The 17,038-nt window shown below is 43.4% G+C and overlaps 1 protein-coding gene across 1 annotated transcript in view; it reads left to right on the plus strand.

Moving 5' to 3' along the window:
- The window catches only part of b4galnt4a (beta-1,4-N-acetyl-galactosaminyl transferase 4a), a 143,351-nt gene that overhangs the window by 87,622 nt on the left and 38,691 nt on the right, over positions 1–17,038 (plus strand). The window contains exons 4-7 of the mRNA XM_061076911.1: positions 5,861–5,956; positions 6,914–7,004; positions 8,233–8,333; positions 16,407–16,474. Of these exons, the coding sequence (XP_060932894.1) occupies positions 5,861–5,956; positions 6,914–7,004; positions 8,233–8,333; positions 16,407–16,474 (356 nt within the window). The remainder of the gene's footprint in view (positions 1–5,860; positions 5,957–6,913; positions 7,005–8,232; positions 8,334–16,406; positions 16,475–17,038) is intronic.

The raw sequence follows: 17,038 nt of genomic DNA on the forward strand, positions 1-17,038 counted from the left end.
CTTGGAACAGACAACCGAGTCTTCCAATACCCTGGAGAGAATCTATCTTAGTTCACTCTGCTTTTGAGGGTTATTCTCTATCAGGCTACTTCACCTTATCATCAGTTGTGGGGAAGTGTAAGTAATTCTGTGACTCCGATAGTTCTCCACATCTGTCATATTTGACAGATCTCAAATTTCAGTCATCATGATCTTAAAGTGTCTTGGCTAAAGGAACGCAGGACAACAAATCAGAGTAGAGAAAAAAGCAGCTGTCATTCTGCCTCTTTAGCCAATTACTAAATATGAGTTCCTGCCGACAAGCAATAAAGAAGCTGTCATTTTAAAAGACACCGGCTCCAGCGGCTCCATGTCAGACACGGACCCACAAACAAGCGCACACACACAGACGCACACAACTCGCCATTTCTCTACAAACTGTTGATGTTAGCATCACTGTATCCCACGCTCCTCAAGGAGGAATCGGCTGGGAGACAAAAAAACTAGCTGGATGGTGACAGCACGGGGGGGGGGGGAGTGACAGCCATCAGCTGAGCTCAGGGAAACGAAAGCTCTGGCAGCACGATGGGAACAGACAGAGGGATGGAGAGGTCAGATGGTTGGGATAGTGGGCATAGTGGGAGGGAATTCTTTTGCGAGAGAGAGAGAGAGAGAGAGAGAGAGAGAGAGAACATAACGGAAACAACAAAACGGGAGCGAGGCGCAGAACAGTTTATCAGAGTTAAAGCGAAGGCACAGAGGGCGAAGCAAAAACATAACTTCCCTCTTCATTTCATATCCAGCCTCCAGTTGAGGCCAGAGCACAGACAGACCTCTCACACGGCAGCCACCTCCAAAATGCTGCCAATTATACCGGAGTGCCCCCCCGGCAAAAAGCCGACTCCACAGCCCAAGGCCTCGGCTACCCAGGGCTGCACAGGGATGTGTTTGTGTGAATAATTAGAGCCTTTTTAAAGCCGACCTGCTTATTGCTGTTTGACAAGAGACGGGGGTGAGGGGGGGGGCCAGGCCGGAGAGAAAGGTGCACTTTTAAAAAAACCCACAGGAAATCTATTAAAAGCTTTACTTAAGGCATATTTACACAGGGCTTCTCTCGTCTGCTAAATCCCTCTAACCTTACCATGCCCTCCCCCTTTTCCTCCCCCCCGCTCTGCCACTCCCTTTTTAAACATCTTCTTGTTTAAAAGACTTCTTCTTCCGTCCTTATTTGAGTCAGTTGAGCCCACAAAATCCCCCCCTTTCTGTTTTTCTCCTGCTTTTCCGTACGAGAGCATATAAAGCGTGAAATATGGGCACATAAAAAAAAACTTAGGAAATAAAATCACTGGTCCTACTGTTTGTCGACTGACGTGTTTGCACAACATAAATGTCTCATGGTTAATGCATGAGCCGTAATTGCCGCGCCGCTGTCAGTGCGCCGGGCACTTAGTTGACCACAGAGAGCCGGGAGTGAGATGAAAAGGACCACTCCGGGTCAGGCCATCTGTTAGAAGCCCGGTGTGATCAGCAGGAGCATCACACGCGGAGGCTGAGCAGCAGTCACCGAGGTGTTTACTGTATGAAAGACCTTCCTGTCTCGGACCTCTAATGCCTTCTGACGCCCATGTGGGTTTCTACCTCCTCCAAGGTTTCCATCCTGTCCATTTGTTAGTTGGTTTGTTTGTCAGCGGAATTACGCTAACAACTACAGATCCGATTTCTATGTAACTTCGTGAAATGATGGGACATGGGCGTAGATCCAGACAAAGGGGCGACTCTACGATTTTATTTGTTTTATTTGTTTGTCTATGCGTTTGTGCAATTTGGGTCCAGCCTGATTGGATGGAAGGGGACTGTTGGGCCTTGGCGGAGGGATGCACTCTACTCAGTGCCATTTTGATTACCTCTGCCAAGGATGTTATGTTTTCATCTGTGTTTGTTTGTCAGCTAGTGAGCAGGATTACAAAAAGAGAAACAAGCACTGAATGCATTACTAGTGTTGGGACATGGTTTTTGTGCAAAAAGGCAGGCCTCTCTTTCAGGCCTGTATTGGAAGTCAAAACCTGAGAGCACATGGCCTTTGTCTTGAGAAAGCCACAAGCCGCATGGGCTGGAGAATACTCAATCTCCCAGAGTGCAATGTGTTCTCTTTGTACTGAGAAGGTCAAATAACTCCGTCTCCCAGGAGGCAACATGTCCCCTTTGTTTCAGCATCTTCGCACATAGGTGCGAATATCTACCAGGGTCAACTCCAATTGGTCAGTCTGGTCCCATGACCAAGGGGCAACCGGGTCTATAAAAGATCAAGGCTCCCCCAGAGTCTTTTTCTTTCTCCAACCCCTCGGAGGGCCGAAGGCTGCTCCAGCAGCGCTCTTCTCCACCGACCACCACTGAGGACAGCAGGCCGCTGGCCTTTCCTCCTGCATCGGCGAGTGGAGGAACCGGATTCCTCCAGCTCAAATATTCTCTTTCCAACAACTGGAGGTCAAAGGTCGAGCTTCCAGCTCATCTTCTCAAGAAAACCTCCACGCATCTCAAGCTTCTTCTAAACTCCTTGCAGCGACTCGGTGTCCTGCAGGTAAGAACTACGGCTTCAATAAGCAACTGAACTGCACAGCTCAACAGAACCGCGGAAGCAGAGACCACACGAACCAGAGACTTCAAAAGCCTGAACTGCTAACCGAACTGCACAGCAACTTTCTCCCTGTCCTTGGACTGGTAACATAATTTGGGCTTAATAATTTTACTAGGCTAAGCAAGACTGTTTATTTGATTCTGTGTGGTGCTAAGTAGGTTTGATATATGTGGTGATATTGTGTTACAAGTTAAATCAAGGTTAATGTAAGTCGGGCTCAACACAGACCCTGCCATTTTCTGATTAGCATTCTCACAGATCCCGCATATCTCTTCACCTACTTAGCTACGTCCCCCGACCAGAAGGAGGGGGGGGGCCTGCTAGCTTAGAGATCTTAAAAGATCACAGGAAGGTGTGACTCTTTGTTAGCCACCAGCGAGACCCTCACACACACATACACACACACCCACACACACACACATCTTTATTAGTTAGTATATTGTTTAGTAATTGGTGTTTTATACTTATTATGTTTATAATAAATGCTTTCTTTTAACCTTGTCCTGTCATTAATGTTGCATAAGTGAAGTTTGCCAACCTCTACACTGTCAAGAACTCTATAAACCTTAACTGTTCATTATATAGTCTTTAATAGTAAATATTAAGATTTCTAATTGAACTAGATCTAAATGAGACTGATCTTAATCAATAAATTGGCTATCTTTTCCCTTCTATGAAGGGTGGTGCCCCGCGAGAACTTAGTCAAACTAAAGATATGATTTAATATTAATATTTTAAATATTAATGTTTTATTTTTCTATTTTTGATAACCAAATTTATTGAACGCCTAAAGGCACACTAGCTTATGGTATCACTCCTAACCATTATTGCACAACACTAGAGAACGATGGGAAACAAGCCAACAAATAACGGAGGGGACGGGGGGGCAGAGCAGGGATTTGTTCATTTCCCTTAACATTATGTTTTGACATTTTCACCAATTTCCCCAGGGAATTATTGATGGATCTTGATGAAAGCATCAGGCCTATTTAGGAGACGTAAACGTATGAGTCTTTGAAGGCTGGTGCAGTTTGATTGAATTGAAGGGGACTGTGGGGCCCCGGCGGAGGTCTGCACTCTGCCATTCCGTCAAAAGGTGACTCTCCCTCTGCGGATCAATCGATTCGACAGCTCACAACTGTTCCGCGAGCAGCTCCTCCATATACAGAAAGGCCACTCTCACTTAATGAAATGGGGCCAGAGCGGTGGTGCCAGCTCTTTGATGCAACCAGGCACCCTGACTGTGCCGTTTCATATTCATTTGGTGAGAGCCAGCTTTCCGCTCGACTTGTGTGTGATGTTCTTAATATCTGTGGCAGCGTTACAGTGGCAGCCTGCTGGGACTGCTGTCACGCATCAAAGAGTGGCATGTGCGCGTACAGTACGTGTGAGAGTGTGTTGTGGGTTGATCATCCAGTTTGAGAAATCAGAGCAATAACAGGTCATTAAATCACTGAGACAACCGCCGCAGGCTCGATGCGGAGCCGAACCGTGCATGTGTCGAAACGAGCAACCGTGCACCAGCACCAAGTTACAGCTCTTTTCCGTCTGAGATGTTGTGCAGAAATGTGATCGAGGAATGAAATTCATGTGTCAGCAGCATGTCGAGGAAATCACATCACCGCTGCGTGCATGACTCACTTTCTGAACCCCCAAATTTATATCAAGATACATTTATTAATTTATGTGGCAGAGCTGACACAAGTACACAGGTTCTTCACCCGTGTAGAAGTAGAGATGACTCAAGTAGATATATAAGTACTTATACAACCTCTTCATTCAAGAAAAAAGCATAAAAAAGTACAGGCTCTGAAATGTACTCAAAGTATAAAAATAAAACAGTTTCTCTGAAGGCCACTGAGACTCACGTCACATTTATATATATTAGTTCATTGACTATTTAACTTAGACCACTCTTACTGTAATAAAAAAATTATATTTACTATAAATGTGTAAGCAGGAAAATGTGTGTATGATCTACTAAATGTAGGATTCTTAATTTAAATAAGGGAACGGAGTGGAAAGTTGAGTTTCTCTGCTTCGTCACCAATGTGGCTGAATCTTCACCTTCCATGTTGTTGCTCCTTGTCACAGACACAAAACTCTTAAAATGTCTCAAAGTCTTTGGCTTATGTTCCCTGTTTAGGTTTTACTGTATACTGAAAATTGTGGACGGCATCTAACCATTTGATAGATCTAACTAGGTTACACTTCAATGGCACTTTTTTCCTTTTGCATTTATGACATTTTATGTATTTTACTTAATTTTTGCTATATATTTATCTTCAGTTATATCTTTTTATTTTATTTTATGTTTTCATTTTATTATTATCCGGCGTGTATGTGTGTATCTGTGTGTGTGAGTACATGGGTATGCTTATGTTTGTATACGGTAATTACTTTATTTATGTGCTGTTGAATGATGATGATTGTTGTCCTTCAAATCCCAATAAAAATTTGATCACAAAAAAAAAAAAATGTCTCAAAGTATTAAAGTAAAACGTTTTCCTCCATCTGTATTTAACTTAGACCGCTCTTACTTTAAAGGTGCAGTGTGTGGAATTTAGTGACATCTTGTGGTGAAGTTGCATGTTGCAGCTGAATATCCCTCAACTCACCCTCCTGAGCCTGTTTGGCTGTGAGGAGTAGAGAGAGCAGGTATTCGTGGTAAAAAGTTGTAAGTTGTCAGAAAAAGAAAAATGTAGCATTTTTATTCTTTTACATTTTGAATTGACCCCAAAACTCAGCAGTGACAAACTGACACACAATTCATCAGGGAGTCGTCTCCTCTTGTACATGAGCAGACCGACGCGCGTGAGGGAACTGTTCCCCGAGGCCGACTGGTCTCACCATCTGTCCTTGCCGTGTCCTGAGATTTCCCTGAGTAATTCAGACAAATGTCAGACTATGGACAGGGGCCCTGAGCTCTGACAGACTGCTCCTGACATCCTGCGTTCACACTCCCCCCCCCCCCCCACCCCCCGATACTCATGACGAACTCTCCATCACCTTTGCCCAGGCAAGACAGAAACTCCACTCTGCAGTCGTATTATTCACGGAGAACTATTTCCTCCTGCGTGGCAGAGGAGGCGTGAACGATGACATACTTTCTGCAACAAAATATATCGACTGAATCCGGGGCAAATGGAAATTTTGCCGAAGTGAATGAAGCTTATTTAAAAAGAAACTGACGCTGCTGTCGCCGTGCACATGCCTGATTCCTCTCCTCTGTTTGTGTGTCGGCAGTTTAAGGGCCAGGCAAATCTGCACGTGTTCGAGGACTGGTGCGGATCCTCAATAGCTCAACTCAGAAAGAACCTGCACTTCCCTCTCTACCCTCATGTAAGTATTACAGAGCAGTGGCCGACCTGGGATGTGTCAACACTAAATTCAATTGACTGTGTATTAAGTTCCTTCTTGTAGTTATTGCAATACATCCGTCAGGCTGTCTGTCCTTGCAGAGGCAGATCCAAAACAATGACATAGAGTTCCATCCAACCCATCGTTTGTTCAGTTTAAATTTCAGGAACTAGTAGATGACAGTATTATGCAAATTCTGTACAAAGCTCATCAGAAAACTTTGCAAACCAACATCCAGAAAAGATTTGAAAAAGAACGAAAGCCATTATAACTTCAAATGAACAAAGATCTTATTGGGCGATGAATGATATAGACTTTTAAATAGATGCATCCAGAACCAACGACCACACAGTGAAGACCTAATATAAACTGTATACAAAGATAAGAAGTGAGGCATCTTGATCGCCCCCTATTGGCTGGTGACAGTACAGGTCATAGATCCCGACTCCTCCATGATAGTGGATGGATATTCTGACTTCTTTTCTGGATAGTTGGAGGAAGTGGAGATGCGTCATCCATCTTTACATACAGTCTATGGAAAGTTAGCTTAATAGTGGACATGCTATCATGAAATAGTTGTGGTTGTTTTGTTTGTTAGAAGGAGCCAAGTTTTCCAGCTTATGTTCGAGCAGACAAACACACAGTTGAATCAATTTTCCCCTTTTGGTGTTGCATTTCTGGTTTTGACCTAAAAAGGGCAGTATTGCTTTTCACTCTGGCTTCATGCACACATCCAGAGTTTCTACAAGCGCCTGCTGTGCCTATAGTTACGAGTGCTAAGCTATTAATAGACGCTCGCTGTTTGGGGGAGTGGTTAAACAAATGGTAAGATTACCTTGATAGGATTACCTGACAACAAATAATCTCTTTTATTTTGTTTTGATGCAGAAACTGTTGCGTGATTTGATTTTTGACATTTGTTTCTGTTTCCTGCCGCAGACCCGAACCACAGTGAAGAAGCTGGCAGTGGCTCCGAGGTGGAAGAACTATGGCCTGAGAATATTTGGCTTCCTTCACCCTTACAGAGACGGTAACTAGCTCAATGTTAATAGCAAGTATCTCCTCTGGGGCTGAGTGGGTCTTTGGAGCATAAGAGTAGATAATTTCCATAGCCCTCTTATTCCAAACACTTCATAGCCGCTAATATAGTGGATATTCAGAAATTATATTATGGCTGAAGCCGGGGATCTCACAGCTAAATCTCATTGCGGTACCCTCGAGACTTGTTGCTATGGGAACTGAAACGCTGTAGCACCCAAGTGCCCTTACACAAATTGCAGAGTATGAAGTTATTAATTAGTTTAATGTTCATTTCACTCTCATGTGGAGTTTTCACTGGTGGTAAGGCTCTTCTCAGCTGAAGGCTCAAAGGTCATCTACCTCCAGGAATCTGACAAGTGCTTTACAAGTGACCTTCACCCCCTCACTGCCCCGGACAACCTTTCAGATGCTACTCTAGATTGATCGAGTGTTGAATAACCTGATTTCATCACAGACAACAAAAGTGTTGTACTCAATATGATCAGTTTTGTCAAGATCCATGAAGTATTCCCTGAGAAATCAAGAAAATGTTGAAAAGCAATTGCGATGTTTAAGAAAGTAAAAACTAAAATCCTTACAACACGTTTCGTAATCCACCCAGTTTCCCTGCCGGAGGTCATAATGCCTTCATTTATCCAGGTAACTACTTGTACTTTACACAGTACAAGTATATATCTACTATATTCTGCACAATGCTGTTTCCTTCACCCCCCAAAAATACTGATGTCCTCTGCTCAGTTTTTAGATTGATGACTGCAAATTCACAGTTACTCAGTTTTCTCAGCATTGACAGAAAGATACTCAGAAAACAGCCCCTTAGGGGAAAGTAGCTTTATTCAGCTCCGACTTTTAATAGTCCTGTTCGACGGAATTGACAACACGTTCACAATTCTCGAGTATCCTGATTATCCACTTATAAAAATGGATTTAATTTAAGTGTCTACTCGTTGGCATCCTGGTCTCCTTCCTGGTTCTAATTTGTTCATTTGCATTCACATAGTTTTCACATTGATTGGGAATTCAGTCCCAGCAACACTTTCAATATCACCGTGGTGAAACATGCAATCGCTGATCTCTGCCCGAAGTAGTCTGGCCAACATATTCCAGGTTCATTATTACAATTTATTTGATGAGGTCTCACATCGTCTGATACTCAACTGTGATCATATGCATATATATCTGCTAACACTCACTTTGATGGTGTTTTTGCCCCGCAGGTGATTTCCAGTTCTCGGTATCGTCGGATGATAACTCGGAGCTGTGGCTGAGTCCTGATGAGAGCCCTCTCAACGCCAGGCTGCTGGTTTATGTCGGGCAGGTAAGCGCTGTGCTGCACTCTTCTTATAACATCTGAACCGGAGGGAGGCACTCCACTGAAAAACAGCAAGGTCTCATCATTTCTAATGCTTTGTTATTCTCAGCAAATTCACTAAGTGCACATTTCTATCTCTGAATGCGTTCCCTGGTTTGAACTTGTGCTAGTGCACTGCCCTTATAAACCTGTCTGCTTGGAATAGAGACACTTAAGATCTATTTGTTGCCATTAGTGAGTTCTTCTCAAACTGCCATATACTGTCACATTATTATTGTTTGTGTGCTTCAGGGCTTTTTATAAACAGTGTATGTTGCAGAGTGAAGTTAGAAAACTTTGCATCAATCCTACCTGGTTTCTCTGCAATGAAGATATTATAGTCAATCTTTTTCTTAAAATGAAACTTAATTTGCTTTAATTATTGCTTGTGTGTGACTTATATGTGAGTTTGAATGAATTACTTAACTGCCGTCATTTGCTTGTCGGCTATTTTTACAATCTTCAGACCCAACGTCACAACTTTTCAATTTGATTGAAGCATTCCTGCTACAAAACGAACCCTGTGCTTTTACTTTGTAGAGAAATAGGCCAAAGAGTGAATCTTTGAATGTTGTTGTCATGATGGAGATCAGCACATAACATTGAACATTACACATATCCAAATCCCACCAAATTCAACTGTACTTCCTTGGGCCATTGGCGACACACGTGTAAAGTGTGAAGCCGATATCATGAGATATGCGCTGCACATACAGACAGACAGACGTTTGTAAAGTAGGTAAATTGCAATAAACTCTTACTGCAGGAATAAACCAAATCACTACCTGAATATTTTTGAACTCTTCACAGTTGGACTTAAAAAGGAAATAAATTTTTTCAGACACTCTATATATGTCTGGAATAATACTTCAACAGTACAAGATGTGCAAAGAAGTAAAAACCACATCACTACACAATATTGTGATTTATTATATAATATGATGTCCAGGCTGAGGATGACTCATGGCTCTAATGGATTCCCTTCTTTTCATTCATGGACACCATGACAGATAGGATGTTGGAGGGTATTATTTTATACATGTAACTATCAATTTAGTCATTAAGTCAAGAGCCATAATACATCTGCTCCTGACCAACACAAGCCTTTTCATTCCAGCCAGAGCTCCAGCGTCCAGCGGTTGGAAGGACACTGAGCGATACGACCTTGTTCCTCTTTAGTAATCAGCCGCTCGACCTCGTGTCACCATCCCAACACGCACGCCATCACTCACCTCAAGCACGCCGCGGCTCAGAACCCCAGCGACTCAAATCCTCCTGTAGAGCATCCTGTGAGAAATCGTTTTCCTCTCCCATCTATCCTGGAAGTCCCCTCCGCCCACCATCGAATAACAGTCAAGGTGTTCCGCCGCTGGCTTTACTAATGAAGGTTTCTTGGTAGAACCGTCTGAAAATATTTAAGGAATTTAAGAACCCTATGAATGCTCGGGGTAAATTTGTGCTAAAAGAGCAAAGGTCCAGCCCCGGAGCCATCTGTATTTCCAACAGGACGCGGGAGAGAAGTAACCAGGTTCCACACGGGCCGAGATTAATTAGCCGGTAGTGAATATTGATGTGACATTTAGCAGTGGAGAAATATCATTTAGAGAACGGCGGGGGAGCGAGTGCTATGGCCGGGGATCCTTCATTCTGCCAGCGGCTGACAGACAAGGCCGCGCTGCCTCCTCTGTCTTCAGAGACAAATAAAACCTTGGACTCCGTTCCTCATTATGTGACCCATCTGTCTGGGAACAAGAAGTCTTACAAGACCTTTGATTCCTTTTAAATACTGTTAACCACATTTCAAATATCTTTCACATGCAGCGCAGCGTGTTCTGATGTCCTCGAATATCACAGGTTTTATGACTAAAACAGGTAAATCCGTGCTAATCTGAAAAGAGGGCTTAATGCCAAGGCTGTTTTTTAAGTACTTCAGCTCTAAAAAGAGGTCAAAAACTTTTCTCTATTCTGTTTAAATCCCCATAATAACTCATAACTCTGAATAAAGAAGAGATAATAGCCTGTAGTTTTATGTTTAAATGAATAGATACAATTTGTAATGAGGAAGTAACCATACTGTGCTGCAGTATCTCCACGTCCCAGTCTGAGCATCACAGCAGTAAGTGGAAAGTCCAGGTAAACTTCCTTCAACAGCGTGTCTGTAGTTTCCAAATACATGGTTTTATATGCAAATATAACAAATCCTGATAAAACAATCAAGCATAAAAGCCTATATCTATTTCAGATTATCATTATGAATTTATGTGGGTCTAAATGATGACCTGAATGGATGGAGGGACCCCGTGTAATGTAATGAACACGGTGTAGGGTTCTCTTCATAGCTCCTGGATGTTTGGAACTAGATTTTCTTCATATCCTGCACAAACCATTCGCTCGGACTAAAAGATGAATTGATTTTTAGTTGTCAAGGGTCAAGGTCACTGTGACCTCACGTCTGTCCCACTCTTGCGAGCACAATGTCTCAGAAACGCCTCCGGGGGGAGTTTCATCAGTCGCACACGTCCATTTGGAAGCGATGATGAGCTGATTAGAATTCTGTAGTCAAAGGTCAAAGGTCAAACGGCACCGTGATCACAATCTCAATATTCTGCTTAAACACCTCATCACAGGGCAGTGGACACATCAGTATTTCTCACATACATATACAAAAAAAAATCCACACACACATATACAATATAAAGACGGCTCTGTAATCCTGATTCCCACAACGTAGTACTTCTTGTATATCCCTCCCTCACACGCACCAGCTGGTCAGTGTGTATGAAGAGCAGCTCGTAATAAGACCACTCTCCCTGATCCCGCTATGGAACATATTAACGTCCTCAATGTCAGCGAGGATCATCCATTGTCCGGCCTCAGCGCACCAACGTACTTTTTCCCTGACAGCTAATCTGTAATGAGATTTATCCTTTCAATCAGAATGTCCAGACGGCTCCCGCTGAGCTTTCCCCCGACTCTGTCTGATACCCAGAGCCTCGTGACGGAGCACATGTATGCTAGTGGTCCTTCGTGTGTCAGACACTCGCAGCCACTCGTGTATCATAAGTGCTGTGATACCTCTACTGTCTGCTCCATGATGCAGCCGCGGAGACGCAGACAGGAAACTGGATGAGAGAGATACAATCGATACCCGACCCCGAAAATGAGCAACAGCCGCTGCTCGATTTCACACAGACGAGACTTTGTCACTGGTGGTATCAGACGTTATTTCACAACCGGGGGATAAGGTTTTCCCTTCGCTTTGTTCCACAGTGATGCGCCGTCTGAGAACTAAACACAAAAGACAAAGAACAGGTTTCTGCTTTTCTCAGGTTTCCGTGATATTGTTCTCGGTGGTTTCCTGCCAGAAGGTCATGGCAAACTGTGACACTTGAACTGAGCACAACTATTATTACTGTTAATCATGCTTCTCCTGCTCTGAGGTGTCTGCTGCTTTCTGTTGTTTTTCTGGGAGAAGCATCAGTCCCAGAAAAATAAATACCGTATAATTCAAAAACTTAATAAATGGATGCCCCAAAGATTATTATTTGAAACCTGTTTGCGATAGGTAATCCATCACGGCACGCGTTTATCTGCTTCTGTTCCGGTGGCAGCTTCATTAGCCCCCGTGCACAGCATTAGATTGTAACTCCTGTAGCAGCTGCATATCCACCGCTTGATAATGTGGATCTGACAGCGATAGAAACCGACGTGAGGATAATTGTGACGGACGAGCGGCCTCGAACCTGTTTGAAGCATCTGCAGACAGATTTGTTTTGCTGAGATGAATCGAATTAGAATCACCGTTCAGATTCGTGCATTTCATTCAAACGGGCGAATAAGCAACGTAAACATGGTCGCGCTTAAAAGCAACAACTGTTCCTGCTGAATCAGACAATGACACCCGGAGGATACAATCAAAACAAAGACGGTTGTTACGATTCTGACTTAATTTCTCAAAGCACGTTGGTATATGTTACGTATTATTATGTATATCCAGAAAGCTGTGAACAGACCAAGTGTGTGCGGTTTATTCTAACAGGCTCAAGGTCAGAGGAACAACCAAACTCTAGGTGAGACGGAGTGAGATAAAGAATACAGCTCTCTGAAGTTAAAGCTGTTTCTCTATTAAAAAGACAGTATAGAAAACATTGAATTCATAGAAAAGGGAGGGATTCCTCCACATCTGTCACTTTTATTGACCCCGTTTTGTGTTTCACCTTTTACTGGCGTCCACTGGCAATCTGCAAATTAGTTTTATCAAGGTACCCACATGTTTATATCTGTTTCTGTGTGTGTGTGTGTGTGTGTGTGTGTGTATGTGTATGTGTGTGTGTGTGTGTATGTGTATGTGTATGTGTGTGTTTGTAGGTGTGTCGGTCAGAGTAAAGAAAAATGAGAGATGAGTTATAGTGGAGCAAGGTTACAATATGTCTGGTCTGTGTGTTGAGAAGTTTAATCTTAAATAACAAAATGTGTGTGTGTGTGTGTGTGTGTGTGTGTTGTGTGTTGTGTGTGTGTGTGTGTGGTACCTGGGTTCAATTTCAGTTGAAATAACAGTCACTTTTTCCCTAATTGGGGACAAAAGTTGTGTCCCCAATAAGGAAAAAGTTGGTTTTCGGGTCAGGCCAGAGTTATGGGTTAGAGCAAGTCTCCAGGAAATGAATGCAAGTTTATGTAAAGTTTCCAAAGGTGACCTATGAAACTGCTTGTGTGTGTCTATGTGTGTGTGTGTCTGTTGCTCCCCATGACAACTTGGCCGCTAGCCTTCTGATTTACCTCCTGCTTTACGAGGGGATGCTGCTCCCACCCAGGAGTGACTCATCGTTCACTGGGACGTCATGTCTGTGAGCATGTGTGTAGGGTGTGTGTACACTGGACTCCCAGTCTGGGGAAGTGGTGTCAGACGTGTGTGTGTGTTGGTGTGTGTGTGTGTGTGTCATAGACAGGTTGAAGGAGATTTGCTCCTTGACACACATGTTTTTGGCCTTTGTGAAAATCTACTTATTTTAAAATGTCAAATTAACATCTTTACCTCTTTATTCTTTTAATTAACGACACACTCGAGTGTAATTTCACTTCACAGTGCGTCATGTGACATATGCAATAAGTCTTCTGCGTGACTCACAACCATGTGCACAAGTTGTGTCACATATATTATGCATCGTGATTGATTTTCGTGTCCTTTTGAATAAGAAAGTCAAGGTTTAAAGGTCGCGCTAATTTCTCTGCTGAATAAAAGGCATCAATATTTTAAATAGTATCCTTAACAAGATGACATTTAGCTTCATGTTCACTCTTAGAATAAACTTCCTTCCACTGCAGCATCGTTTCTCTTATGCATTCATATTTACTGTGGAAACAAATGAAATGATCTTGTTTATGCCTGCGCGCAGATTCCTTTTTACTTATTTAAAAAAAGAGAAGAAAGATTTGCTGTCTGGAGAGTCAGCAGCAGATAAGAGATGAATATTTTGGCGATGCCGCCTGCTGCAGTGATCACTCTCTTTTTCATCTGCCGAACAACAGCCCTTTCAGGAAAAAAAGCAATTCACTCACAGACAGAATATCAACATGTACGTACAGCGAGACATTAGAGACATTTTCAAGTTTCTCATTTATATTCACTGCAAACTTTTAAATCCAAGACTGTTTTTTTTGTCCTTCTGCTTTGAACAATTTTAAAGTTCTGCTGCGGGTTCCATCGTCATTCACCCGCGATTTGTCAAAGTTATTTAAGTTTCAGTGAAGGTGTTGAGAAACACGCAGCACTTTGCAGAGACGCAAGGTTTTATTTTAATAACGATTCTTTTGAGAGAGACGAGCTGAAGTGAGAGTCAGACTTTCCTGTTACACGTCAGGAGGAGATGAACGGAACACGATGAAAAGTTAATGCAGTCTCCAGGAGTTAAATGAGATACACTTATCGTTTTATTTATGTAGAAAACAAATGTTACAGCCCACGATCATGTCAACTCGCAAGTCTTCTAAATTGTCATTGTCTTCTTAACAAGGATAAAAAAGGAAGTGTTGGGAAGTGTGTCTCGGAGCCCCTTGAATATCGTTGACGATGAATTCACCTCTGGGGGAATCGGGCAATATTTTGGGGCTTCCAGTGTAAACGAAATATATTTGGGCCATGACTAACCATCACAGTTCCCTTTTTACAGTCTGTTTTAGGTCCAGACAACATTTTGGCAAATCTATCTACAACTTTCTGGATATGAATGCATATAAGATTTAAAAGCCTCGAGCTGATTCCTCTTTTGCTCTCCATAGAGACTGTTTACCTGCAGGCAACCAAACTCTGCTCAAACATCATCGGTCAAACTAGAAATAGAAACCTGAAACCCTCCGGCCACAGAATCTCATCCCGCACCGACAGACTTTACACTTTAGCATTCAGAACAATTTAATATCCATAAATGTGAGTTAAGAACTTGTAGGTTTCATTTTTTGAAAGAAACCGACTTTTGGCAATGTCAAAAATGTATAATAGGAAATTCCTTTCTGAAGTCAATACACATATTGACTGATTTGAAAGAAACATTTTCCTCTTTAGAGCTGACTTTGTTGAAATTAAACTGTGGGAGCTGGATGAGCTACTTTCTTCGTTTAAATATTCCTTTCCAGTGATTTAACTCCTTCCCTTTTTCCTCCTGTGCCGGAGGAGGGATAGATGTGAGGCTCGTTGTGCCGGGTGTGGACGGCGAGCAGCATAACGCTGTGGGCTTCACAGCGAAGGCACAGTAGCGCACATTGTGTCCCTCCTCCTGTCGAGCCAACTGCTTCGCACAGACTCCAAAGGCCTCGGCGCTGCCAGGGGCCCGGTGGATTTTGGACGGACATTACTGCGTGTTTTCGGAGTTGTGTTTTTTCCCCTCGTCGCAGCTCTCTTCACATGCCAGCGAACATGCTCTGAGGTGCCATTGTATTAGGTGCCATTTTGTATGTGTGTGTGTCATTATGCTGTAGGTGTGTGTTTTTCTGTGAAAACCCTGCGGCACCCAGAGTGAGGATCAGCAGCTATTTACAAGCTGAAAGACTCTTGTGATCTGTCGCTCCCACGCGCCTCCATGTCTTCTGACCAGTTTCAAACCGGGCCAACACAAACAATTAGAGGCGAGTCCGCTGTGATCTCAGCCGTATTCTTTCATTATGGATCAGCGGCAGCAGGGGGCCTTAATTAGCCGCGTTGGCTTGCTGAGGAAATGAATGGGCACTGATTCGACCGCGGGGCAGAGGCCTCAGGGTTTCGGGATGAGCCGGCTTCTCAGAGCGAGTGTTGGCAGGGAGTCGCTCTTTCTCGTTTACTGTCTGTTTGTGTCCATGAGCTCTCGTCTCGTTTGTGTCTCTCTGAACTCGTCTCATGCGTTGTCTCTCCCTGTTGCTTTGGGGAAGATGATCTTGTCGCTCTCTGTAGCCTCTTCTCCACGGGTCATAAAACCCACTAATACCTACTAACATCTGGCTTCTGTCTGCAATGGGAATTAATTTGGTCGCAATTCACTTCCAGGTCAAATGACTCTGCAGGAGACACTGGTTTTAATTGGCTCCGGCTCAGATGGGCAGTGATGGAGAAAGGACACCCAAGGGAATGAGCTGATTTCTTCTTCTTCTTAATTTCTGCAGTCTGTTCAATGTTAGGACCCACGTTTAACTTCTGGGAGTTGGCTGGTTCATAGCCATGAACGTTTGTGTACTTATTGTTTCTTACATCTTGGGATCTCCTCTACTCGCATCAAGAAAGGAGTCAATCGTCGGTTTTACCCCAAAACCTGCGTATACCCTCTAACTTTGGTGTAAAGAGTTGTGTCATCATAACCACGGGATCTTGCAGCATCCATTTTCTGCTGGTCGGGCCGTCACCAGTGGACGCCCATAAATAGGAAAACCGCAGCTTTTTCGCCCTCAGAAAATCGATCTCAAATGTTTTAGTGCACCTCAACATTTCTCATGCTGTTTGTATCCCATGCTCCCCCCCCCCCCCTCTCTTTCTCTCACACCCTCTCTGATCTGTGCCTCTTGTCTTGTGTGTTGCAGCTGGGAACAGAGTGGACCGCTCCGGGCGAGTTCAGCAAGTTCAGGTCCCAGTCCTCCAAGTCTGTGCAGTAAGTACCTGTGACAAGTACACACATTTCTCAACGGGACAGTTATTTATTTCACTCTCAAGCTAGGTTTCTTTTTTTTCTTTTTTACTTACTCTGCTGTGTCTGAAACAAGGCCTTATTAGCATCTAAGTTGACAAGTACACAGCTCCAGAGCATCTCGTACGACTTAGGTCTTAAAGCTGTAACTGGTAATGCATCTCCATATTAAGTAGTTTCCTATAGCAGCCTCTTTCCTAACATAATAGCTTTTTCCTCAAGAAGCTTTTTCCTGCTCACACGCAGAAGGGAATTGATGGCTCCAGTGTTCAGGGACTCTCTTTTGTGTGCTTTCACTTGAATGGGGAAGTGGTCTCTGACTTTTGGACCCAGCTGAATGTACCAGTGTTAACAAATAGATGGGCTCATCAGGTGTGGAGGATCAGAGCAGTTGTAAGGCCTCTCAGTCTCTAAACACGAGATGAGAGCCACTCCAGTCTTGTCAGATTCAACACTTCTCTCCCTAATTGCTGGAAGCTGCTGCATAAAAGCAGCTTTTGATATGAGCACTGATCTGCAGCCAGTTTG

This window comes from Limanda limanda, chromosome 8 (assembly GCF_963576545.1).
Source record: "Limanda limanda chromosome 8, fLimLim1.1, whole genome shotgun sequence".
NCBI lineage: Eukaryota > Metazoa > Chordata > Actinopteri > Pleuronectiformes > Pleuronectidae > Limanda > Limanda limanda.